This window comes from Harpia harpyja, chromosome 5 (genome assembly GCF_026419915.1).
Source record: "Harpia harpyja isolate bHarHar1 chromosome 5, bHarHar1 primary haplotype, whole genome shotgun sequence".
NCBI lineage: Eukaryota > Metazoa > Chordata > Aves > Accipitriformes > Accipitridae > Harpia > Harpia harpyja.
The window spans coordinates 46,775,692-46,803,279 of NC_068944.1; the positions used below are offsets into that span (position 1 = coordinate 46,775,692).

At 35.9% G+C, this 27,588-nt stretch overlaps 1 protein-coding gene across 1 annotated transcript in view; it reads left to right on the forward strand.

The window, feature by feature from the left end:
- Positions 1–27,146, forward strand: part of ZC2HC1A (zinc finger C2HC-type containing 1A) — a 37,838-nt gene extending 10,692 nt beyond the window's left edge. The window contains exons 2-10 of the mRNA XM_052787476.1: positions 2,390–2,463; positions 3,162–3,278; positions 3,489–3,624; positions 6,960–7,108; positions 8,072–8,171; positions 9,088–9,196; positions 15,561–15,683; positions 20,474–20,581; positions 21,289–27,146. Of these exons, the coding sequence (XP_052643436.1) occupies positions 2,390–2,463; positions 3,162–3,278; positions 3,489–3,624; positions 6,960–7,108; positions 8,072–8,171; positions 9,088–9,196; positions 15,561–15,683; positions 20,474–20,581; positions 21,289–21,475 (1,103 nt within the window). The 3' untranslated portion in view covers positions 21,476–27,146. The remainder of the gene's footprint in view (positions 1–2,389; positions 2,464–3,161; positions 3,279–3,488; positions 3,625–6,959; positions 7,109–8,071; positions 8,172–9,087; positions 9,197–15,560; positions 15,684–20,473; positions 20,582–21,288) is intronic.
- Positions 27,147–27,588: the final 442 nt, after the last annotated feature.

Below are 27,588 nucleotides of genomic sequence, written 5' to 3' on the forward strand. Positions count from 1 at the left end.
ATACCAGCTACTGTGAAGAAAATTAACTCTACCCCAGCCAAAACCAGCACAATGTTATGCTCAGGCTTGTGGATTTAAGAAAACAGACCTATGGAAAAGTTTTAAGACATGATTGTTTAAAATGGAGATTGAAAAAATACAGTTAACAATAAAAAATAAGTTCCTGGTAAATGTTGATAACATGCAAGTATAATTGAGATGCAAGAATAGAAGCAAAACAAGATTTATCTGCGTGTTTTCTATCTTTCCTACTTCCCCCTACTTGTATACATCTAAACACACATATGTTTAGATGACACAAAAGGAAGCTTGATTATGACTTCAGTTGTGAGACTCAGTTACTGTCAGTACACTCCTGCTATGCTGTGACAAGGCCCTATTCATGTCTATGTGGAAGAGGTGTATAAGTTAGTTAAAGATATGAACATAAATATTTTCAACTGCAGAACACTTCATGTGATTTGTGTTTCTTAAAATGGATTGTGCTCTCTAGTATATTCATACAATTAATACATTATACGTAGTTACATACTGATGATGAAGTAATTCATTCAAGTAATTGAAAAAGGCAGAAATAGACCTAATAGTTACGTATTGGAACTAGAAACCTCACTCAATTTTAATCTTTACATTTGCAAAAAAAAAAAAAAGGTTTTCAGTGGGAACCATGGCTGCCTGAATATACATTTGTTTGCCATGAAACATTTTGTTAAATTATCCATTGTCTTTAGGACTGGTCCTACAGCTAATTGACAGGTATGTATGTTTAGATACTGGGGAACTGGGAAAAAAGCCTAATCAAATCATTGAACGTTGCTATGTTCATAACTTCGTTAGTTTAAGGCACTAGTTTGCCTAAAATACAAATCCATTCAAAGTGTTTTTGTTTTAACTTTTGTCCTGGTTTTGGCTGGGATAGAGTTAATTTTCTTTCTAGTAGCTGGCATAGTGTCATGCCTTGGATTCTGTATGAGAAGAATGTTGATAACACACTGATGTTTTCAGTTGTTGCTAAGTAGTGTTTAGACTAAGTCAAGGATTTTTCAGCTTCTGATGCCCAGCCAGCAGGAAGGCTGGAGGGGCACAAGGAGTTGGGAGGCGACACAGCCAGGGCAGCTGACCCAAACTGGCCAAAAGGGTATTCCATACCATGTGACGTCATGTCTAGTATATAAACTGGGGGCAGTTGGCTGTGGGGGGTGGATCGCTGCTCGGGCACTGACTGGGCATCGGTTGGCGGGTGGTAAGTAATTGCATTGTCCATCACTTGTTTTGTATATTCCAATCCTTTTATTATTATTGTCATTTTATTATTGATATTATTATCATAATTAGTTTCTTCCTTTCTGTTCTGTTAAACTGTTCTTATCTCAACCCACAAGTTTTACCTTTTCCCTTCCGATTCTTTCCCCCACCCCACTGGGTGCGGGGAGCGAGTGAGCAGCTGTGTGGTGCTTAGTTGCTGGCTGGGGTTAAACCACAACAACTTTGTATAAATAGAGGGAGCTTTATTGTCTGCAGTAGTCAGACTGAGTACAGAGAAAGCAACTACTAAGTCTCAAACTTAATCCAAACTTACTGCCTCTTTATTGATGTATATGTGATATGAAAAGATCCCTGTATCACTCTGTTACAGTACTAAATATAATAGATGCTTGTTATTTGGAAACCCTGTGGAGTTTCTTATCTATGCCATGACTCCATTGCATAATACATACTATATGAATATATTTGTTTGCATAGGCCTGGATACTTTGATTTGTTGGTCTTTTATCTGGTTCTGTGAATCTGTTGTATGTCAAGTATACCATTTACATTTTTGTTACCAATGATTGAATAGCAACATCAGAAATGCTTTTGTAAACTGTCAGTAATAATCTGAACAAAATATATAGTAAAAATAGCATTAAAGATTTTTTTCTTCTTTACAAGAGAAAGTGGAATAGTTTAACTTAGTAGAGAAAAATAAGTGGTGGACTGTGACTTAGATTTGATACTGTAACATGTGATTCTCTTCCAAAGACACAGAAATACCCACTAAATATCATTATTCTTGGTGTGTGCTTGGGTTGTCATTGTGACTTACAGGGAATCTGCCATTTGCATGTTGACATACAGCCGTCCTGTTAAAGGTGCAGAGTTTCATATTGTAAACTATCAGAATTTATGGTGACGTTACTGGGCCTGACTGCTTCCAAAATTGTGTAAGGACTTGTGTATCATCTTTTCATTTTTGATCTGCATAGTCTCGTCACAGTTCAAAGAATGTATACTTTTACAGTAACAACTATTATTATTGCTAAGTATATGAGGTTAGCAATCCAGAAAGAAATTTTTATCATTAATTCAAACAAATTTTCTTATAGAAGTTTTGTGGGTTTTTTTTAAGGTGAGGTTACAGTGCAAACTGGAGATCTGTTGCCATGTAGGATTTGTGGAAGGACTTTCTTTCCAGCAGCACTGGTAAGTGGTATGAGCACTATTGGCTTTTAGATCTGAGAAGTTGATATGAGAGTTAAGCAATGGTCACTGTAGCTAAATAAAGTAAATCTAGATGCTTGGGTTTTGTGGAGGTTTTGTGGGTTTTTTTCCCAAAATAATTATTGATTCCAGTTGTCTCAGTTTTGAAGCTCCTTAGAAGGAGGTTAGTTTTATTTCAGCATCCCATCACTTTCTGAAAATACATGCTTCTAAAAGCATCTTCTCTAGGGTCACAGAATCATTCCTTGCCTCTGCAGATGTAAGGCCTAGCATTATGCAATTTCAGCTAGTAAATGAAGTGTTTTGTTATCCATCTTCAAAATACTGTGTTCTGCAGTCTTAATAGCAATTGGTCTGTCCTTAAATATGAATATAGATTTCGGACACCTCTGACTTGTATTGCCACTCAATGCAAATGCTGCCTGCCTGCCATCATTTTTTTTATTTGCAAGGAGCAAATACAGATGTCTCCTATTTTTTTTTTCTTCATTGCCCAAGTTTTTGTGACCATGTATATGCATTCGTGAATTCCTGTATTTCCATTTTAAAAGTAATGTTTGGCATAAATGTTTGAGTGAAAGCAGTCTGATCTTATTCATAAAGAGGGAAATAACATGTTAATAACTTACGTTTTCAAAACTAAGTTTTATATTCTCCTTTTGTTTTTCTTCTGCTTGTAGAAAAAGCATGGTCCCATTTGCCAAAAAACTTCTGCCAAGAAAAGGAAGACATTCGATTCCAGCCGACAGAGAGCAGAAGGAACTGACATTCCCACAGTAAAACCTCTTAAGCCACGGGTATGTTATAATTTACTCTGCATATGAACATTTTAGGCAAACTATGTATGCATTATAATAAGGCTTATTTCTGCTGGCAATTAGTGATAATTAGATCAACTAGGATCTGGAAGAAATCTAACTATAATGTTGTATACTAAAATAAGGCACGTACTTAGGTTGAAGGAAGAGCTTCAAACATATAAAGCTCTTTCTTTTTTGGCTTCTTAGCCAGAACCACCCAAAAAACCTTCCAACTGGAGACGAAAGCACGAGGAATTTATAGCAACTATACGAGCAGCCAAAGGACTTAATCTTAAAGATGGTGGAAAACTCCCTCCACCACCTCCGCCATCATATGACCCTGGTATGTAAAACAGTTGAGTTCTTTAAAGATTTTTTTTTTTTTTTAAACTTAATTTGTAAAAATTTGAATTGGAAAGGAATTTGTTGGAATACAGTATTCACAACTTCTTGAAGATGCCTATCTGATTATCCCTATGCAGATGCTGGTTTGTGAGCCTGGGTTTGTTCTTAATGCGTTGAAAGGTTGTTGTGACCAACTTGCAGCTTGCTGCTGTCTTACAAACCATAGGCTGGACATATTGTTTCAACACCTTGTTTCTGTCCACAGCAGTGGAACTGCTCAGAAAGAGCAGACTACCTTTTTAACTAGCTGCCAATGATGGACACCCACAACCTATTTACATTGTAGGAATGCATGTCAACTACATTCTTCAAATGTAGTCTCTCCCATTTCTTGCTGAATTCACATTTAGTTTTATGTATGCAGTGTATGCTGTAGTGTGTACGTGATCCTCCCTCATGTGGTGGGGGTATTTGCGTTTTGGATATGTGAGATGTGTGGGATTTGTATTAATAAGGGAGTGACAGTCCTTGGATGCTTTCAGAACTGAGGCTGGGTAAAGTGTTGAAGCAGTCTGATGTGAGTGAGAAGGAAATACACTTTTCAGTTAACTTCTGTGATGTGTTAGTAGGGTGGAGGATATATTTCTTTCTCTTGTCCTGAGAGTTAAACCAATTTGATCAGCTCAATGGCTGTTTTCAGAAAGATTAGGAAACATGGAAAAAAGCATCTGTTTGCTTCTGCCTGTCTGTGGTCAAGTGAGGATGTGAGTGTTCCCTACCTTGTTTCTCTACAGGAGACGTGCTAGTCCAGTATTAGGATTGTAATTGTGTGTTCATAGTAAGAAGTGGAGTTGTATTATTCAGCATTCAGTGCACACTATCTTGAAATGCCATATGCATTTTAAAGTAAAGTAAAACCAATAGCTGATGCTGTGGATAAGAAACATAAGGCTTGATCCTGGAAAGGATTGTTAATAATCTAGTTGTATAGGTTCTGAATTAGAAGCAGAAGAGCCCAGAACTAAATCTAGCTTGGAAAAGCTACTAAAATGGTGCTCCCTTTGTTCCAGAGACCGCAAATGAGTTTGAAGCGAAGGAAGTAACTCTATTCAGCCCACTTGAAAGCAGATAGGACGTAAAGGGAAGAGAAAGATACTGTGCCTCAGTTTTTCTTCCTTCCGTTTTTTACTTTTTCCAAGCTGAGTCTTACTGGTTTTAGTCTCCTGGCTTCATCCTACTGCCAGACTGGTAAGACTTAGGAGGAGGGAACCAGGAATGAAGAGAAGATGCACCAATTGATCAGTGGATTCTCTTCTCACAAATAGAACAGAACAAAAATAAAGCAGGGGCAGCTACTGTTGCTCGTTTTCCACTTTACGTGTAGGAGAGAGGGAGAATTATGCATGGTATCGAGTGTATCCATCCTCTCTTACTCAGCTCTGTCTTTGGCGTGCCTACTTCTAACTAGCTGCTAGTCTTCTTCCTTTAAAAGGAGAGAGTTCTGTATTAATATTTCCTACCTAATTGCATGCTTTGAGTTTGCAAACAAACAGTATTGCTGGTTCTTTGATCTCCTGTTCCACCTTTTCCTTAGAAGAAGTGCAGAATAGCCTCATGGTATTAAGAAGGACCTTAAGTCACCTCACTTGCATTGAACTTGATTGCATATGTGTACTGCCCTCTTATTTTGATTAGTTTATATTTTATAAAGCTTATATTGAATCCTAATAGTTTTTCTGGACAGTACAGACCGTACTTCCAGATAGCCAGGTGGCTGACTGGTGCTAAGCAATTTACAAAAGGATGAAGATACGATCCCCGAATCTTAAAAGAGTATGTATTAATCCTCTACAGTCTCATCCATTTACTTTAGTGGGCTTTGAAAGTCTTCTGTGGGAACTGAGCTGTATGCCAGATAGAAATGTCTTTTCTTATTAGCTAGGGACTTCCATGGCTGCTTTATTCATCTATATTGCTTTTTTTTATACTTTTTTTAACTTTGAGCCTGTCTTATTTGACTACATAGATACTATAGTTCTTCTGCTTTCAAGTTTCTTATCTCTCGAGGTACAGTTTATGTTCAGTGGAGTTTATGTAAATTAATTTAAAAATCATTGTTGTTATCACATGAGATTCCCATGCTGTCACTTCTCTGAAGGATTCCTGTGTTCTTCCTGTGTCCTTTCCTCACACTTCTTGGGTCACAGTTCATGGTTTGGTGGCCACTACATCATTTGACTTACTCAAAATTGTTAATTTAAAGGTATAGCTACTTAAGCCAGATCTGCTGCATTTGGAGTAGTAACATGTAATCCAAATCTTATTTTGGATTGTATAATACCTAACTAATCTTGGAGGCAGTGACTGTTGAATCTCTCCTCATTTTCTTTGATACATTTCTAAAGTAACCTAGGAACATACTAATTAAACCTGCTTTGTCAGTGTCCAGCTCTTCTGAAGCTGATGTTTACATGGTTTTGAATACTGTAATCTGGGGAATTCAACATCCATGTCTCTAGACACTAAAATATCTATCTGAAACCGCAGTTGAAACATCTTACTTTCCAAGGGCAGTGTATTTTAAGGGGTATGTTTCCAGCATACAGGTGAGAGATCTTTTAGTATTTTAAACATTTACATAGCCTTTCTGTTTTTTCCCCAATGTTAGTAATAATATTTTCTGCAAGTAATACTGTTTGTAATGTGACTAAATTAAGCTTGAAAAATAATAGAGCCACCAATTACCCTGTTTTGCATGTCTCTATAGATATCTCCTAATTTTGGCTGAATTTCCTCTGATTCTTTTTTTTTTTTGTTAAATTTCCAATTTTTTTTTTTAAATGATAATTTCCAGTATTACAGTTAGTATTTCTCAGTCCTTTCAAAATTGCCAGAGGAAACAGATTTTATCATCTTTTGCTATTTGTATGGGTAAGGTTTTAATGCATTTTCATACCTTGAACAAACTGAACTGTGTTTGTAATTTTTTTGTTTAGGCTCTTCTCTTCTCCACTTCCTTCCAGCTGATATCCCTGCCATGTCCCTATACCTCTTTGGCCAGCTTCTCTGCTGAATAGCATCTCTCAAAGTGTTTCTGATTTTTCTTAGGTTATTTCTGATCCTCAACCGCTCTTCTCATTCTTATCCATCAAACAAGAAACATCTTTTGTGTTACATGTGGACAATTCTTTTCCCCAGCAATCTGCATTTCATTTTCAGATTCAAGAGGCCTTAATCTTCTCTGGGGGTGGGGCTGGGGCTGGTCTTTAAAAAACTTTAAAACACTTTATTTTGTAAAACATGTTATTAATATTAGGTTTTTATGTTTTTAAGATTACATTCAGTGTCCGTATTGTCAGAGGAGATTTAATGAAAATGCAGCTGACAGACACATCAATTTCTGTAAGGAACAAGCAGCACGTATTACTAATAAGGGAAAATTGGCAGCTGATACCAAAGGGAAGCTTCCTACTCGAACACAGGTGAACTACAACATTTTTATTAACTCATAGCTTGCATTCGACATCAAATCAAGCTGTAATTTTATTATTTGCGCTAGACTGAAATTAGACACCAAGTATGGAATTAGACACTAAGCATGGAAGAGGTTTTTGCTTTCTTAGAAGAGTTGCAGAGATCCATAAATCAGATGGCAGCAGTTGCAAAGCCAAAAACAGTCATAAATGTAATTCAGAGATTCATGAAAATGACAGGTAGGGGTAGCAGCAGAAAGTAGAGATGCGATATTTGTAAAGAAAGTTGAATTTCTATTGTACAAGTCTTCTGAATCCAATTCAAGACTGTTCCTTAAGTGGACAAAGGTACATGACTACAGGATGACTGACAGCAGTATTTTGGCTAATTAGAGGCCTAGAGGAATTCAGGCATATTAAGGTAAGAGTTGCAGTAGTTAACTTATGATGGGCACAAATGAAGGATTAAAGTGTATGTGTGTTTTCATTTTCTGGAAGCTGTGAAGAGTTAAACAGACACAAGCAGTTATGTAGTGATTCTTGCACTATATTCTGAATCAGTGCTGGGACTGGTCTAGAGCACATAGGTGAAAGTAAGATTTGAAAGACAAAAATGATCCTGCCCTTGAGTACTCTTTTTAAAATTAACTGGTAACGAGGTGATAGTGTTAATCTTGTGAGACAGCTATGGAAAAAGATGAGAAAGGCTGTAGAAGCGTGGAAAATACACAGAGACATACAGTTAAATGAAAAAAACAAAACCACTGAGTTAGATAAACTTTCCTACTAGTATCATCTGTATGTATAAGAAAGCAGACTAGCGGAAACCATTTGCATGATCCCATACCAGAAACAGTTAACCTGGTAGGTAATCGTCGTCTGTTTTCCCACTGTACCTGAGATAACTACCTATTTTGTTATATAGACGGTTGGATTTAATTGCTTAAATTTCTAGGTTGTATTTTGTTACAGTACAAACCTGCTGCAGTTAAGAAGATGCCTTCTGTAGGATCAACACCGTCGTCATCATCACGCTTACCACAGCCAAGTGGTGTTAGCAAAACTGTTGTAGGTATGAAATGCATGATATGAATTTTCCATTTACTTTCTAAATATTAGTTCTCAAACTATGCAGTAATAGTAGTGTAATTTTAGTAGCTGGAAGGATTTCTACAGCATTGCCCAGTGATTTAAACCGTCGAAGTAAAAAAATTCATAGTTCAGTGTTACGTGAGTGGATGAGATGGTGTCTGTTTTTCATAATACAATTTTTTTTTTAATCGATGTTTTTATGACCTGATTTTTTTTACTTGCATATATGATGGCTATATATATTATTGTTGAAATTGATATAGTGGTTTGTAAAAATTTGTTTAAAGTAAAGTTGGAAGGGGCACCGATTGGCATCTATCCAACAAGTCTCTTGAGTCCATAGGATTCTCTTCTGTTTTATATATTGGGTCAAATTAGTTTTTTTCTGAATTGAACCTGCAAAATCATTCTGTGTAGTAAGGCATAATTGTATCAAATACTGATCTCTCACCAGAGATTCTTCTGTTGCTCAATTCTGTAACTAATTTATATGCTGAGTATGATCATGAATTGGTGAAAATGTGTAGTCAAGCCATGTATGTTATAATTATGCAAACACTGGTCTTACTGTGATTTCAGATATCATCAGATATTAAACGTGTCCTGTTTGTACATACTTGGACATTCTAGACTTCTTTCTTTGTTTTTTTTTTTTCTTCCTGAAGAAAGTAATTGACATCCAGTGTTTTTTATTAGAATAGAACATTATGTCTAAATTGCATATTTTCTGTAAATTTCTGGAGACATACTTGCTTTTTCTAGTATCTTGACTTGTTCATATCTTAATATTTCTAAAACTCTTGTTTTGAATTTTACAATTAAAAAAATGAATTGTATCATTCCAGCAGCAAAATTTTACATTTTATTGTATCTCCATGCTTGCTTTCAACTGCAAGGTGCCTCTTCAAGTAAAGCACTATCTTCATCTGGATCCGGTGGGAGCAAAATTCAAACATTATCACCAGCTCATAAAAACTCATTGGGAATGGTGAACCCACAAGCAGGGTAAGTTTCCATTTAATGTTGTTATTTATGCTTTATTTCATATTTATGTTGTGCTAGTTCTAGAAGTCTCTGCGGTCTGTTTCATTTACATTATTTTTTTTCCGTGAGCTTCAGAAGTGTAGTGTTTTGAATTTATCCTTTGTTTATAAACACAATTAATGTTTAAGGAACACTGAGGTAGGCAAAGATGCATTTTCTAATGTTTAGAATAACAGCAAAGGAGGTCCAGTGGTAGAAATAGATAGAAAGGAGATTAAAAAGTAACAGAATATGCAAACTGGTTGGAACTATACTTTTGTTTCTTTGTAAAAGTGAAGAGACTTAAAAAAGGAGAGAACATCAGGCATAATTTCATGCAAATAAGAGAGAATCCTCTGCCACAGACCACAAGCCAATTGTGACAGGATCTTCCCTCTTAGCGCAAAAGGGTGGATACTTTCCCTCTTCCCTTTCGTGTCTTAAAATACTCAAGAGACAACAAATGAATGAGCACAAATAAGGCAATGAAAACCAGTGCGCTACAACAGCAACAAGAAGTGGTAGTTATAGATTACTAGAGTTCAGTGAAAGTGCTAGTGTGATCAAGGCAGTTACTGGTATTTTTCTGGGGGCGTAGTCAGTGCACACTATCTCAAAGAAAAAATGTATGGAACAGATTGAGGAAAAGTAGTGCAATTTTATAGTTTGAGGAGCACCAAGGAGCACTGATAGAAAACATAAAAAATACAACAAAGTGACTGCAGTTGTAACATTGGTGATTGAAGACAACTTACTCCTACAAAAATGAGTATCAGATTGGTGAAGGCTGTATATGGTGGAGAAAAACAACGGTTTAAGTTTGTGAGGAAGAAAAAGGACGTTATGAAAGAACTCATGGGGATGGATAGCTTTATTAATTACACAAAACTAGTGATTTTTAGTTTATCACTCTTAAGTCTTACAAGTTACACACAAGTATGAATTACAGCTCTGTCATACCTCCCTCCTAACACCATGTAGCATGAGGATGCAGTTCTGTCCCTCCTTGCTCTGCCCATTCATACCAAGTCTTTCAGACACAGACCGGAGGCAGTGTCCATGAAGCTGTCAGAAATTCCACCCCTCCACCCCCCTCCATGTCCTAGTAGTCCTTGGTCTACAGGTCAGCTTCACTGTTGTTTGTAGGCATCTATGCTTCGACTGTTAGAAAATCCTACCCTCTGTTATTCACTGACTGATTTTTTTTTTATATCGCATTTCTCTGTTTTCAGCAGCTGAATTAACACCTACTGATGAGTGGCAAACAAGTAGATCTGCAAACCACAGTAAAAAAAGTCAGCTGAGATAATTTGAAGGCATGTTTCTGACGCCAGTGGTGAATCCCAGCTGTCTGGGAAAGGCTTTTTCCTGTTGATAGAATTTCTAATTGCAGTCTGTATTGGTTTGTGAAGGGCCACAAGTTTTGATCTTCACTTGTTAAGAAGGAAGTTCTATTTAATTTTACTAGTCAGTTGCTCACTGGACTTCCTGCTTTGTATTCTGTAGTCTTCCATTTCCTCTTCTGAAGCCTGGTGGAAGAATTGTGATGTGACCAAGCCAAATAGCAGTTAATATATGGAGAGATGTTTGCACAGGTTCTCTCTGTTCACACATGCTGTTAACTGCAAATAGATGACTTCTGGTTGGCATAGCTCTCAGATAATGATCTCTGCTGAGAGGCAGTGAATGTTAGCTTGGTTCATAAACTCATTTAATTGCCTACACAATTTCCAGTTTTTAAGAGTGCGGATGTGGTCAGTGTGTTTCTGCTTGCAGTCGTTCTCATTTGTCTGCTCTAAAAAAATTGTGTTTTATTCTTGTCTTTGCCAGCCAGTCCTTGTGATTTCTTGCTGGTCGTACTAACCAGATCTTCTCACAGATGGCTGTTAAATGTGTCTCTTTCCTAAGTGTTATACCTGAGACCTAGCAATTCTTTCTTTTTCTTTTAGCTACTTTTCATTTGCTTCTGAGAACAAGTTTGTCAGGAGTTATGTTGAAGTAAAGAGGTGTAGGACCAGTTACAATATGGAGGAGTTAGGTGCCTCAGATCAGTCACTAGTGACAGTTTTGGCCTTAATCATCTCAGCCTTAGTACTGGGGTGCGAGGGGAAAATATGTAGGGTTCTGTTCAAATACCTACAAAATTTTATCAGAGCAGGGACTGAGACACTAACAGTCAACATCCTAAGTCAGAGAGTGAGAACAGTTAATACTGTAGTGACACAGATTTTAAACATTAAAGCATCTTATAATTTAGGCTATAGCTAATTGCAGCTATAATTATTTTATAAAATAAAAACGCTTTTAAAATTTCATAAAAACTACCTTCATTAGGATGAAACAAGATGTATTTCTTTTGCTCTGTTTATGATTTAACCAGTAAAATGACAAGCCGTAGCGTGAGATCTGGGATTCTGTTGTACCTAAGTCAGGCAGAGCTCATGCTGTAAGATGTCATGCTCTTCCTTCTGAGTTGTTAGTTAACTGATTTACTGAGCAGTGTTGCACATGTATTGTTTTAAGGGCAATCTCTCAAATGGAATGTTAAGCAATCGTGTGATTTTTATTTTTTTTTTTTCCTTCTTGGCAAATATTTTAAGTCTACACACTATTTTGACCAGGTTAAATTCCAGTTTTTGCTGTGAGAAATGAGATCCTGCAGTTTACCCTAAGGCAAACTGTAATTTTTTTTGTTGTTTTTTACATATTAATTAAGTGAAACCTTTCATTTTTGCCTAGATTGTTGTAAATTCCAGATTCGGCAGAGAGGTAATAAGGCTTAACAGTAGAATTACAACTATATTGTGCAATATCAAGGATGATTTATACGTATGTTGGTGGGGGCAATTTAATCAGGCACTGCCTCTTTCTGTAGAATCATGGTACCTGTTCTCTGTGATGGATGTGCAAAGGGGCAAGAAATGACTATCTGCTGGCTAATGTGACAGCCAGAAGTCATTAAAATATACAGGCGTGCAGTTTTCCTCTTGCTCTTTAGGTGGCACTCTTGAACTGCTGCCTGAAGCTGTGACAGGCATGTGAAGCTGTTCGTGCATTTGTGTGAAAGGTGAAGGCTAAAACGAAGTGGGTCCCTAAGGTGTTTAGTTCTGTAAAGGAAAGATTCTTGAACTTCATTTCATGTAAAGTTCAACTTCAATATCACAGTAAAAATTTTTATTTTGTATGAGCAGAAATGCAACCAAATTTTATGAACTCCCTTATTTTAAGTAATTTTTGCTATACTATTTTTTAATTTGAATTCTCCTCTTCTGCTTCCCAAGTAGAGGACTACTGAGAGAGCGCACCACAGAATCATCAACATAAGCTAGGTTAGCGTTAGTGAGTCTTACTTTGTACACATAGATAAGGATGTGTCAGCTGAGCTCAGCTGTAAGAGTTTTCTTTTTCTGCCTGGACGGAGTAAGAGCACAGCCAGTTTTAAGTATTAATGGAAGTGTAGCATAAGGGCATAATTTCTGAGTCCTAGAGAAGCAAGTGAGAGTGCAAGAGTAGCATGTGAGACTCTACTGTAGTCAGTAGGAAAACCTTCGTTCACTTGTGTGAAAATAGGATTCATCTTTTTGATGTTGAAGAACTGGGAAAAGGAAAATTAATTCTACATAAATTATAGTTAGGCTTATATTTTGATAGTGAATCATGTTAAGATACTAAGTTTGATACATGTTTTTTAAGAGTACAGAGTTTAGCACTGTCTTACATTTCTCGAGGGGTAGGGCAATTCTAGTAAGCTGTCAGGAATAATCAGATCTTCAGGAGAAAAAATTGGGTAGGTGGTTCTTCCTATCCTAAGGCTAAGCAAACAGGCAAACTCCACCCCCACATGCAAACTGTTTTGCCTAGAAGAACTTGACACCACAGTTTGTGGCCAGCCAGGGATCTTTTGCATGTACAGATTAATTGTCTATGCATGTTTCATTTATGAACAGGTTTGTTTTTTTTTTTTACTGGGACTTGGAAAATTACGTGATGTTTTTGAATATGGCAGATGAATCCTTAGGAATTACTTTGTAAATTTGATTTTATTTTGGTGATAAAACATGCTATTTAATGTTAAGCTGATCAAAGTTATGCCTTCTGGGAATCACGTCTGTTAGTTACACATCCAGTCCAGTCTTACAGCTGAAATGCAATATGAATGGCACACCTAATCAGTATCAGTAAATTTTAAATTCCACTTATATATTTGCCATACAGCATGTGTAGCCTTCAAAAACATTATATTTTTAAAATAGCTTGTTGCTTTCATTAAGACTATAACTTACACAGCTTTTTCAATGAAATCAGGGTAAATAAGAAGTTGTCTTTGTGGTCTTTGCATTTCAGAAGATTCTTATGATTGTGCTTTTTTTCATTAGTACATGAAAGGGCTGTCCGCTTTGGTTTTTTTGGTTTTGTTTTTTAAGTGTGGAAGAATACTGTAGTTCTTTATTTTGGCAATATCATGAGTGCTTCTAGGTTATTGTCTTTGGTATTCTATGCTGTAGGTGCCTGGAGTTCACAGATTATGTTGATAAATTGTTAAAGGTTCAGAAAAGAGCTAAGAAAATCTTGATAGATTGGAGTATGTGTCTTGCAGTGTCAAAGACCTCAGTCTTAATTCTCAGTCCTTGGGAAATATGTAAAGAGTGTGTATTTGGTCAAACAGGAATTGATTAAGCATTTCCTGAGTTAATTAGTTTGAACTAGAACATCTGTTTGGGATAAGGAGTGGGAAGAGGAACTCAAGGGGAACTTGTCTTACAGCCTGCATTATTTGGGGCTAAATTGACAAGGCTAAAATCTCAGTGTTCCCTGCTGACTTTGTAATGAATGAACATCATTTAGCATTGCTGAATTTTTGTTCCTTATGGGGAGATTTCCTTTGATGCTTTAGAGATGTAATGTGGATTGCAAGGCTTACACCAGAAGCTTCCCCAAAACCAAATTATGTTGCAAACTTTATAGGTTCTGTGCCTTTTAATATGATGTTACTACAGAAGGAGTATGAAAAGTAGCATGATATGGGTGTTGGAGATACACAAGAGCCTTTGCTTTAGCTATATTGAAAATAATATGCTTCCTTGACAACAGTTAGCTGTTCAGTAATTTTCCTGGCCTTGTGGTTTATTAAGGTTGTATGACAAGAATCAGAAAACTGCAGAGTAGTTCTAAGAAATTATTTCTCTCCGTGTGAGTGTGTGTTCTGTTGGTCTTGCTTGGTTGCTTTTTTCTTTATGACTTCCATTTAGGGGTGAGAAGCTTAAGAAGAGTTAAGCTTCAGCTACCCAGACATTTCCATTGATCTTGATTGGTTTGTTTCTTTATAGTTCTTTAATTTCAGAAGGATCAATAAAAATACTCTTAAGTGTCATCACTTTCCAGTTAAGGCTTAAGTTACTAGGCTTTTTGTAAGAAGAAGAAACTTCGGTTACATTATTGAGGTAGAGGTGCAGGTTTTACTCTATGGTTTAAGATGATAAAAATGCAGAACTTCACTTGAAGACCTAGTTTTTCTAATATAATTTGTGATTTCTCAAAAGCTACAATTCTCCTTATGATGATCTGTGGGAGGGATGGTGGTGTGTTTTATTTCAGGGTTTCTTATTATTTATTTAATTAATGTTTTTAAAATTTGATTTTTTTGGTTTATTCTTTTTGGTTTGGTAATTTTATCCATAATAGTAAAAAAAGTATTAAAGTATTGCCTTTGTGTGTACTACCATCTATTGTGAGTGAATTTTTTTATATTAAAACAAAGTTGTTTTTCTTTCAGGCTTTCCTATGTTCTTTTCTCTTCTCCATAAAGGAAAAGAGAATGGAAGGCATGTTATTCTCTCTGGGCACAATGTTCAGCCTTCACAAAAAAAAAAGTGAAAAAGGAAAAATTTTCCTTCCTGCCAATTCTAAAGTTAAGGAGGCTTGTACTTACATCTGTTATTTTCTAACATCTTAACACAGTTACTATGACTTGTAATTATGAGCCCCCTTTTCTAGATGTGATAAGTTTGATATTATGAAAGCTATTCTTAAGAGAAAAAAGGCCAAATGTGAGTGCATTGTGCAGATTGTGAGGATAACTGGCAGTGATTTTTTGTTTGGTTTAAAAAAGAATAAAAAAAGAAATATTCGGTGGAAACCTAATCCAAATATAAGTCTCTGAAATCCTGTCTTCAAAGGACAAAGAACCCTTTTGTTTGGTGGATTATTAAAGCTGGATTTGTACATTTTTTTAGTCAATGGGAATTCTTTGGGAATGTAAACATTTAACTGTGAGTAATTTTTTTTTTGCGATAACTTGAATAGCAATCTAGCAATCTCCTTATGAGTACCCCTTTATATATTTTAGTAGTAAGATGGACAAGTTAGGCCCACCACTGCGAACTGGAAGAGATGTGCAAAGGTATTATGACACTGATACAAAAACAGACAGTACCATCAAAAGACCAAATGAGTTGTTGCCTGTAAAGAAGTAAGTATTACAAATCAGTGTGGTTTATCTGTTTTGCAGAATGTTCCTCCAAAGCATTGGAATAGTAAAAGTGTGACCTTGACTGACATCTGCTACCCAGCATGTCTTCAATACAAATGCTGTGGGAGAAAAGTATATAATGTAATTAGTATAAGTATCTATTTCATGCCAGGTAAACAGCCTCATAGTAGGACAGGAAGGATGAAGACTTTTCTCAGATTTTATTTCCTCTGTCACTGATTGATTATGGACTAAGTAATGAACTTCTACCTTTGTAAACCTGAGATAAAACTGAATTTGCATCATGTAAAGCTGAAGTAAGCATTTAAGCCTGATAGCTGTACAGATATCTGCCTTGCAGGCAAATGTTTTATGACAAAGTAATTTTATTCTCTTAAAGTCAAATATTTATCTCTTTCCTACTGTAAGATAGCTCTGGTGGTCCAAGAATGTAAGCCAGGCAGACTTTGTAATGAGAGGTAAAGTCTTTTATTTAAGTCCAACTTACCTCATATAAAGACTTCTGAATATTCAGAAAATTTAAGATCTAAGTTTGGAAGAAAGGGTATTCCAATCTTTTAAAAAGGAAATAAATACTGTATTGTAGTTAACCCTTTGATATAATTTGGAAGATGCCAAATTCAAATAGGCTGATTCTTCATAAACAATACCTTACAGTATATTGCAATAGAGAAATTAGTAATGAACTATGTGGCACATACATGGAATGTAATGCTTTAAATAGTAGAAATGTGTCTAAATCTCTTAGTGCTGTTTTAGTGTCATAACCAAAGCTGAAACATCTTTGAGGCAGGCCCAGAATATTTGAACTTGGGTTTCTACTTTAAGAAGCAAAAGGAATGAAAGGAGATGGAGCTCTCTTTAGACAAACAGAATTTTTTTGTTGTTGTTGTTCCTTTGCATGTTTGGTTAGAGCTATAAATCCTGTGAACCATCAAAAATTAGGTCAGTTTTTCATTTTATAATATATTACTAAGATGTTGAAAATTTGGCTGAGTTACTAAACGTGCTTACAATAGCTCCTATCCATAGAGCAGTGATTTGATTTTTCTTGTTAAGAGAACTTCTTTAAGAGTATAGGCACTTGTTCTGCTCTTCATAACATCACTGTTGTTCTTACTCAAATGTCCACTGAGTTTCTGAATTAAAAGTACCTTCTTTGCAGGAGGTTATTCAATATCTTGTGGGCCAACATCATTTGACAAATGAATAGCTACTGGCCATTGTTAAATTCAGTATAACAATGTGGATGGTTACAGTTCACAGCAAAGGTTTCTGGACTTTGGCATGCATGCTGTTAGTCATAAGGAACTTACTTATGATTCTGCACAGAACTATGAGCTGTTGTGACAGTGATAGCTGTCAAGAATATCTGAAACACCCTGTCCAGGAAGCAGGCTTGATATTTCAGTATTTTATGACAAAATCCAACCAAATTGTGAATTCATAAATAGGAAAAGACAAGCTGCTTTTACAAATTTTTTTCAGTTTTTCATTTTGCACGGTGGTAGTTCAACTAGATGTACAACATGAGCTGCTTTAGGAAGGAAAGTCACCTTCAGTGTTACTTCTTTTGAAATTGAGAATGGATAATAAACATCTTTAAAGGTATGTCCAGATTTTAAGAGTTCAAGGTGGCATTGGTACACAGCTTCATCTGCTGTCAGGCTCCATTAACACTTCACATGATACAACTTAGAACAGGGATTCATATAGCTTTGCAAAAACAAAACAAAGAAAGAAATCCAATCAAACTGAAAAAAACAACAGAACTGGACAAGTAGATAGAAGTGGCAGAGGTTGGACAGATCGGAGGAGACCAAGCTTTGGTGGCAAAAGTTCAGATAATCAAGAATGTCTGACTTTGTTGGAAGACATCTGTCTCTAGAGATCAGGTTGCAACTTAAGGATGCAATTTCAAGATTTGTCATCAAATATACATGAAACCTGATGCTAATTATGTGTCTAGATCTGGGATGAATAAAGTTGTAGACAGTGGCAGCCTGCTACTTCTGTTGATTTACTCATAAAAAATGGCAGAAATCGTTGCAGAAATTGTTGCAGTTAACTATAAGACTCATTAAAGTTTCTAGTCTGAAAATAGATTTGGTTTTTTTCTGTGTTTTTAGAAAACTAATTGGGGAAAAAATCTTCAGAAATTTTGTAGAAAGCTATTTTTAAACACTTCAGAATTAAGACATCCTGTTAAACCTTTAAGGAATGATGTTTTGTCTGTTCATGGGACTCTGCCTCCCTCAATAGACAGGTGGACACTGTACTTTCAATGTGGCTTTTCAATATTTTTTTTTTTTGCCCCCCCTGGTTCAATCAGTGGCCTGTGTGCTGTACTAGACACCATACAAATCATGTTTTTAAGACATCGATTTCTGGGAAATTTCTCTAGTATACACCTAGTATTAAAGCATAAGGTGAATTTTCAAAGTATGAGGGTTTATTATACATTATTTTAGAGAATTGAACAGTTGAAATACAGGAAAGAATAGTGGACAATTTTTCATGTTAATTTCTTTCAAATATCTAGGACTCCTAGCATTATGGTCAAAAACAATTGATTCAAAGTTCACCCTGAAAAAATTGCAGTTTAAGAAATTAATGCTGTTAGATTTGAAAAAGTAGTGTGTTGGTCCAAAGTTGAAAATCCAGAGAAAACTGAGTCAGTAATACTTTTGAAAAAATTGTTTTAAATTACTTGGAGTTGTCTAAACAGAAATTGAGACACAGTTCTCTTCTTTGCATTATTGTCTGATCATCCCTGATCCATGATGATCCATACCTTTTCTGTGTCTACAGCTGAATTTTTCTTTATATGCTTTTCTAGTTTCCATAACAAGTAAAGTAACAGTCCAGTATGTTCTTTCCACTATTGAGCTCTAATGAATGTTACTCAATTATAAGCAAAGGTCTGTCTGTCCAGTTTAAAATGAGATGGGGGAAATAACACAAGATAGAGTATTTAGCATTTGTACTGTTGTGCACACTTCTAACAGTGTAATTTAGGTTACATTTAGAACTTCTATCCTGAAATTCTGTAACTCCTGAAAGACTGACATAACTTTTGATAGGTTTTAATTCTGATATAACTTAGGTAGTGTTTTTCAGTCTGCACAGTATTAGTTTTAAATAAAACCATCTTTAGAATCTCCTTGCTAAATGGGAGGGCAGACAGGAAAACTAATGGAGAAGTTTGAACATTGGTGTTCTGCCCAGTGAGCCAGAATCTTTGATGGTTCCACTCTACCTGTTGCATGTAGAAGCCATTCTTGATAAACTTGAATACTTCAGTTAGATATAATTTCACTTGATTTAATCTTAAATTCAGTTCCGAATTTCCACTTTTGTGTTTAATGATTTGATCACTTTGCTACTGAAGTGTTTAAGTGATGGAAGGAGCTGAAAAGCCATCTTTAGCCTATGCTCATAACATGAAAGAAGAAATGTTTTATGCAACATGTCTAAAATTCAGGAGTTGTTATGTTGTTCCTCAGTTTTGTCAGTGTTGCATTTGAAGTTACTGGAGTTGAATGCTTTTCCTTATATATACTTTGAAAACCAAACCAAGACTAAGTTTATAATGCTGAAAGGAGCAGTTAGGTTCATCTGAAGGGAAGAAAAAAAAAAAATCACTTTTGGGTTTTTGTTGCTGAATGGGCTCTTGGTGACTAATTTTTTAAATGAAGTCTTGTTTTAATTTTTTTTTTTTTTTAATGTCCCATGACCCAGTCCCAACTTAAATTTCGTTTATACATCGGTGTTCAGGAATGAGGACACAAAAACTTGGTGGGTCATGCACAAGATGTCATAGTCACTGAAGTCTTGCCAAAGAAGAAGAAATCCCAGTGAATGGTAATTCTTTTGAGCAATGACAAAAAATTCTGTCCTTGGTCTCTGATGATAAAAGGATGTCCCTTCCTATCTCTTTTTCTTAGTGCTACTCAATTTTTTTTTCAGGGGGTTCTGATGTTCTCATCAAAGCAAGCAGTGAGATGTTCTGTATGTTTAGGATGTGCTATTCATTGCATACTGGCTTTTCATAAAACCCATGAGTCTTGAGGAAAGCAGCTTTCACAGCTATGTGGTGGTACTATTGAAGCCAACTTTAAGAACACTGACAGGCTAGAAAAAAAAATCAGACCCTAATGCCCAGCTGGGTAGACTTTCTTTTTTCTCCTGCTTCTATATATTTATAAATATAATACTTATGCTTTGAAGAAAGAGGATCTACAGCATTACCTGAGAAGTATGCATCCCAAATAAAGTCTGTGGCTATGAAGAAAAAGTCTTGTGACTCACTTCATATTGGTCACAAAGTATTGAGAATATGGTATCCTTTTTACATTGTTTTTTAAACTATTAAGACCTGCAGTCAGCTGCTCTCAATTTCTCTGAAAGCCCTGCCACTCCTAAAAAGTGACTTGTAGTCTGTCAAGGTAGGCATTAGAACATACTAAGCAACCAGTAGTGCAGAATCTACCTGTATTTTGGTGTGATAGAAAGTAAATACATGCACAGGAAGGGATTTGCTGTTCCGTTTAGCTTGTCATTGTGAGATTCAAGTCATATTCAGTCCAAACCGTGTAAATTCATGCCAAAGCTCTTCTGTCTGCTCTTGGTAGGAAATAAGTTACATTTTTCATACAATTAATTGATGTGTAGATTGTTGAACTCATTTTTTTATATCATTTGTAAATGCATATTCTTGTATATATTTCTGTGTGTATATAAATCATCAGATATTTATTCTGTTTTAGAGGCGCAACAAAAACACGGACATCAACCCCTCCTAGTGTGGCAAGAACCATGAGTACGGGTGCTCTAACAAACAAAAGAAAAACTAGCAATTCAGACAGTTACTCAAGGTAGCTTTTAACTTTGTGGATTTTGTCAGCAATAGAACCTTCATTAAAGGGGAGTACTTGCTACAAAAGAAGTTGGGGAAAATACTGTTCTCTGCAGTTAACAGACAACTCATTGTCCATATTATTTAGCTACATAGCCATATGTTTAAGATAGTCAGTATATTTTGCATATTTATTGTCTAACAGAACACTTTTGTCATCAGCTCTCTCAGATGTGCACAGAAGACAGTGTTAGAAATGTCAAAAAACTCTTAGGAGCTGTTGAAAAAATAAGTGAATGGTCTTTCAAATGGGAAGTGAGTGGTGCAGTTGAAATTGAATGAAATTTGCATGCTATGCACACAAATTGTCTGCCCTCTGCCCTTTTAAAGAGTAGGATAAAAATTTCATTGCTGTTTTAGCCTTTCTTGTTTTGACAAACTAAGTTTTAAGTTTTCAAACACTCCAGTTATTCTGACCAGTGAATCAAATATTTGATTCTGCTCCTAAAATTTTGGCATTTTTTGTTTTCTTGCAGGTAAGGTGGGTATCTGGAGATAAGTAGGGGTGTCTGGGTAGAGTTGTAAGGTATACCACTATAAATAGGAAGTGTAAGTGTGAAAATGACAGTAACAATAGCAGTAATTCACTGCAAGGGTTAGAATAATTTTGCATCAAGTTGTACTGAACTGAGTTACAGAGAATGTTCTTTATCTACGGATTTTCAGGTCCGACGGTAAAATTGGGTATGACAGTGGAGACTACACATCCTCAGTCAATGGAGGAAGTTCAAAAAGCAGCGAAGGAAATTCACCTGTACAGTTATCAAAGTTCTGCCATGAATGTGGAACAAGGTATCCAGTGGAATGGGCAAAGTTTTGCTGTGAGTGTGGAATTCGAAGAATGGTTGTGTGAACACATTCTTAAAAGCAAAAAGAAAATGAGAAATTGGAAGCATCTGCTATGTACTGCTGCATGGAAAGCTAGAGCACTCCTTCCAGTTAGACTTCATGCTGCAAACATGTTGAAACATCATATTGTAATTTTCTGAGTGCAATCTGGTTACATGGTTATTTATAAACAAATATATATACTGTATATAAAAATAGTAGGTACCTAAAACTGTGCCATTCAAGGAAATACTCTTTAATCTCTGTTGGAAATATTTAAAATTAAGGTAAAAATGTGTTAAGTAACTTAGGTAGCAGAAGTGGTTCAATGTTATTTTTCTTGTAAATCCTACTAGATAAAGGATTATTTACATCACTTATGTAGGATAATACCCATAGGGAACTAGCCATGAGGAACTTGGGCTTCAAAAGTTTCTCCGTGGAGGCATTTCTTTCATATGTGACAGTAACTTAGATGCTATGTTCTAAGTGAAAACAACAGGAGCAACTCCTTGTAAATTCCTACTTAAAAGTGCAGAAAGTCTGGATCCCTTTAAACTCTTTAACAGTAATTTTCTAATTGGACTTTACAGTTACTTCCTAGGATTTTTTTAAAGAATCAAAGTGGAAAAACTACCTGAGAATTGTGTTCACATGTAAGAAGAAAAGCAAGATTTTTGTTTGTGGCTTTCCATGTTCTGTTTTCTAATAAGAACCTGTTAATATTTTTATGTATTTATAAGGACAAATACGGTATCATCATTTTATTAAGTTCCTTTTGTTCAGAAATACTAGTCTTCCTCCTCCTGTGCTCCACCATGACTAGCACATTTTGTGCTTTTTGTCTTTAAAGGTTTCCGAAGGTCCCTCTCCTTTTTTCTCTTCCCTCATTTCATGAGAGACAAAGTCTATGCTTATCCTACCTAAATGTTGAGCTTTTATTTTGAAAACAGCCTTCCTGATGTATCCAATACAAAAAAAAAAAAAAATTCCATAAAAATGTATGCTATTAGAGCAGTAGGACTTGATTAAAGTAGTGACTGTTTTTTATTCTTGTTCCTGTGCAAATAGCACAGGTTACATATGACCGCATAATGGAGTTACTGTGCTCCATAGGTTTATGTGTTAATATCTTACATGGTTTTTTGCAATTTTGTGTGTTCTTGGGCTCTGAACAGCGGGCTCTTGAAGTTAGTAACAGATTTCACATTAATTCGTTGGGAAGAAGGGTCAGGCCCTGGAAGTTGTTGTTGTCTTTTTTTATAAATCACACAAGATATTAAAACTGTTCACAAGCTGAATCACCTAACTTGTATCTGAATGTAGTAATTTGTTGTGTGAAGTTTTGCTTTGAAGTACTGGCACCATCTTAGTTATGCGTGAAAGACCAATCTGAAATAACTTAATTGTGCCTTTCCCACAATAAATACACTCTTTTTGTCAGAAATTGTTACTTTCAGCTCACAAACACCATTAGTATCAATTAATATAGTTTCTTTGTAGCTTATGCAAAATATAATGTAGTGTTCCATGATAGTACTATGATCATTGTTTGCATTCTCAAAACTTGTGTTTACTATCAATGGGGCCAATTTTGAAGAAAGCATGATTGAGGAAAAGCATCTCCAAAAGCAGGTACCAGTCTTGGAGGATGAGAGATTTAAAGAGACTTGATGTAGTCATGTTGCAGGCCACAAACTATTGATGTTTTAGAATTAGTTCAATGGTGTGGAATTGTCTTACACTTTTTATACAAAATTATTTTTAGACATTATCCTTCATTCAGTGTAGTCTTGTTTTATTATAATTTGCATAAGCTGGCTACTGAGGATGGATGACTGGTAATGATAATTAGAACTGACAAATCTTAGCCAAATTATGTTCTAGGTAGTTTAGGTTCTAGGATCCATATTTTTGGCACATTCATATCTGTACTTGGAAAAATCGGAATCCTGCATCTTTTGCATACATAAGCCTGCTTTAGAAAATTTGCTGTGGACTTGGGCCATGGAGGTCTGCAGACTGAATTATTGCAAGCTGAGTGTCCATCAGCAAAGATACAAGTCCAGAATAGGTTTGATCAGTTAGCGAATCTACTGAGGAATTAATTCCTTTGACATGATGAATTTCCAGTTCTTGTTTCTGCTGGAAAAATGCATTTTACCATTTATTGAAAATGCTTTCTACAAAGGGAAAGTTTAGTAAGGAAATAAATACCTTCTAGGTTTTCCAGGATTGCTGTAACTGTAGAAAAAACATTGTTTCTCCTTCGAAATGTAGGTGGCAGGTTTTCTAGTTTCAGATCAATCCACATACAATTACCGTAATTTCTGCTTTTTGAGCTGTTTGTGTAACTCTTTGCTTCCAATGCAGCATTTAGTAAATTACTCAAGTGACACATCATTTACTTCATTTACACTTCTATGATTTATAGCAAGGACTAGACAGGGGATTAACCTGAACTGAAAGAAGAATTTTTAAAAGATTTCCTGAACTTTTAATTTGGCCTTACAAGAAGATCTAGTGAAACATAAATGACTGTTGATAGTAACATTGGATAATGTGTATGTGTTTTGAATCTACAATAAATATAAACAGACAATGAAAATATAATTGACTATGCAGTTTACTACAGCATAGTGAGACTGTCAGAGGCCTAGTATATTTCCACTTTATCAGCTGTTACTGAATGACATGGGTTTCTAAAGTCTCTGATGTTACAGACCATAGATGGTATTACACAAATTATCAGCACAGATTGCTGTAATTCCATCTCAATGGAATGTTTGTTAGGAAATAGATTTGTTTTCATAATGCCTCTGCAGAACTGAATATGGGAAACAAATTTGTTATATTTAAAGAAAAAAGAAACTGTTAAGGGAGATGGAGTCTGAATTTTGAATCTTTAGGTATATTAGATGTGTCAGGAAGTTCCCAAATTTAATTTATTAATCACCTACATCCAAACCCACTTGCCCTAACCCTCCCCCCTGCCTTTATGCCTTGGTTTTCATGGGAGGAAAAAACATGGGTACATATACTGAAAAGAGTGTTCCAAAATGTCTTAAGAATCAAAATATTGGTAATTGTGAAGATAAACCCCCTAGATGAACTATGCACTGCTGATCTACTTCACTGATGAGTCTAAACTTAGCTAGTGTCATTGTCTGGATGCCTTGTTGACAGATATTTAACTTGAACTCTAAGGAATTTAGGCTTTTATGTGTAAAACGAGGATGATATGATTACTCTGTTTTGCATCTGTCTTTCCAGTTCTCTGTGTGTGTGTAAATATATATATGTATAGGGTGTGCGTGTGAGCGCACGCGTGTATTTTGTGAGAACTCGTAAGTTATACAAATGTAAAAAATGGTTTTGCTAAAGCAGAGTTGATACAAAACAGGACTGAATGCTACTGGAGGATTGTGAATCCTGAGACAGTAGACTATTGCAGTTTCTGTCCATCTAAAGTGAAATTTATTGATGTGATTGTTTTAATGATTTCTATACCAATGTCTGACCCTCTGACAGACTTTCGTTTACTGTCTGCCACTAGATCTTCCTAATGTGCTTACTGAGGTTCTTCCATTCAATTAGAAAAGGCAGAAAAAAGTCAAAGGTAAAATTTCATATAAAGAAACAAGAAGGCTGGTTTTGAGGTCTGGCCTGAGGGTGTTTGCATTCCCGTTCTGCTTTTGTGAAAATCTGTTACACAAGGGATACCTCTGTGCCAGAAGGGAGTGCAAGATCATTGGAACTATACTGGTAAAAGTGCAGTGGAGTTACGAAAAAAAACCAGCTTCAGTAGTAAAACCAACATAGCATAAGGCTTAATCTTTATATGATGTATCTTACACAGGTTTATATTTATGCATGGTACTCACATCCTAGGTAGGTTCAGAACTGGAATCTCTAAATACACAGTAACTTAAGTAGATGGTTGTATGGATAATTATACCCTCAGTCTTACACACCGCTCCAGAGAAGTGGGCATGGGGAGGTGCTTCACCACCGTTTCAGCTTGTACCTATGAAGTGAACGTTTAGGCAGAAATTTTCAAATTTGCCAAAGACACTCGAAGAGCCATTAAATTCCCCTGAGTGGATTTGAAAGGCTCAACCTTGGCTGGGAAGCAGGCGGTGGCACGTGGGGAGCTCTCCATGGTGCTCTGGGTGCAGAACCTGTTCTTGCAGTGCCGCAGGCAGCAGCTGCTCAGGCTCTTCCACGAGTGCCGCAGGTAGCGAGGTTCGCAGGCTAGTAACTCCAAAATGTATTTTAAGACCTGACCCAGTCTTCAAGTGTCATGGAAGTTCTCTGTCATCTGAGAGAGACTAGCTCCTAATTCACCATTGCAACTGAGAGTTAGTGCCTGAAATGCAGTGTGCAAAGAGAACCGTTTCGTGACGCACGCTTATCAAATCAGTGGAAGGAGGTATGACTGCAGTAGTTTAAATGCTAATAAACAAGGCATGTAGCAGTGCTGATGTAGGCTATGTAATTAGTCTGAGTATAAAATGAAATGGTATTGTCTATGTTATTGCAAGGTTCTCAAGAAGTGCTAGTTTCCATCACATAGGCTTTGTATACATGTAAAGAACAAACTTGTCACAAGCTTTTTTTTTTAATGTTGGCACTTTTGCAACTTTAATTCTTTTCAGTTTGATTAAGCTATGAATAATTATATGGGTTGTATGGCAGGGTAGAATTTTCATCTTTGGTGAAATTGGTTTTGGTGACTCTGAAAATAGTTTTATTGTCTTTCAAGTACAGCTCATTCCAACTTGTGATGGTTTTGTTGCTGGTTGGTTTGGTTTGGTTGGTTGGTTTTTTTTCAACCCACTGAGTAAGGTTTGAGTTAACCTAATTGCGGTGGTGGAAGAAATGTTAGGTAAAAGATTCTCTAGCTGTATTCAGCGGTTAACTTGGTTGATATTTTCTTTCCAGTATTCACAATAGAAGAGATTACTCTTGCGTACTAGTTTAGTGGGGGTTTGTTTTTGTTATGTCATTCCAGAATACACATTTCTGGAGGATCCTACTTAGCTCCATTCCATTTCATGTTGCGAGAAAAAAGCTTTTTCAGATTTTCTCTTAATTAGTGTTTCTTCTCTACAAAAATAATCAATAGCAAAAATGTATTTCTCCAATGTGAACATTAGCTTTTGAGTCAGCAAATCAAATATTCAGTTTAATATTGCTGAGTATTGAACTTAAGTTCTTAATAGTCGTGCGTGGTTTACCATAGTTCTGTATTTGTATTTGGATTTCCGGCAGAAGCATGAATGGATTTGGGTCCTATCTGTAAAGTGCTGAGTATTCTAGACTGTTACAATACCTACTTTATACGATTGCTCCAACTCTTGGTGTTCATCCTTCATATGATACTTAGTATGTATCTTCCTAAGTTTATTTATTAATGTTCCATGTTTTTAAATGAAGTGTTCATTCCTGTGTTTGAGGTGATTAATTTTGTCAGCATTGCATTTATTATGTTTGCCTTGGCCCTCAGTACATTGAATATTTGTGTTTGTGACCATCCAGTGGTTTTTTTCAGAATTCCTGGGTTGGTTTGCATCTTATTTGGTATATTATGTTTATTTTAAAGTGTCAGTTCTGTTTTAATTAATAAATGTAAATCACCACCTGATGCTAATTTGCCACTTGTTAACAATAAAGCAAATATGCCAATAAAACTTCTTGTGATGCACACATTTTTGTAGCCAAATGTAAAATTGTCTTAAAATAGCATAGGGACCGGTAACATCATTTCAACCTTACAAATATTGTGATGTCTTTGGTCTCAAGTACACCAGACCTGATGTGAGGACCATCCACTGTCATCTAGTGGTTGGGAGAGAACCACTTAGTTATTCTTTTCAAAGGATAGGGTTTTTTAATTGACTTCCAAGATGAGATTTGGTTTCCTCAGTCACCTTGAAAAATATGCTATAGCAGGTATTTAAGTCAGTGTGATCTGCTTTTATAAAGTTAACTCTGTATCTCTTCTTTTTCCCAACTATATGGAGAGTTTAGTTTATATAGAGCCTATCACTGTGATACCTGTAGTAAATGATTCTGATTTTTTTAATAAGGCTGTAAGGTATAATACATAACCTGAGCTTGATCTGGGTTTATTCT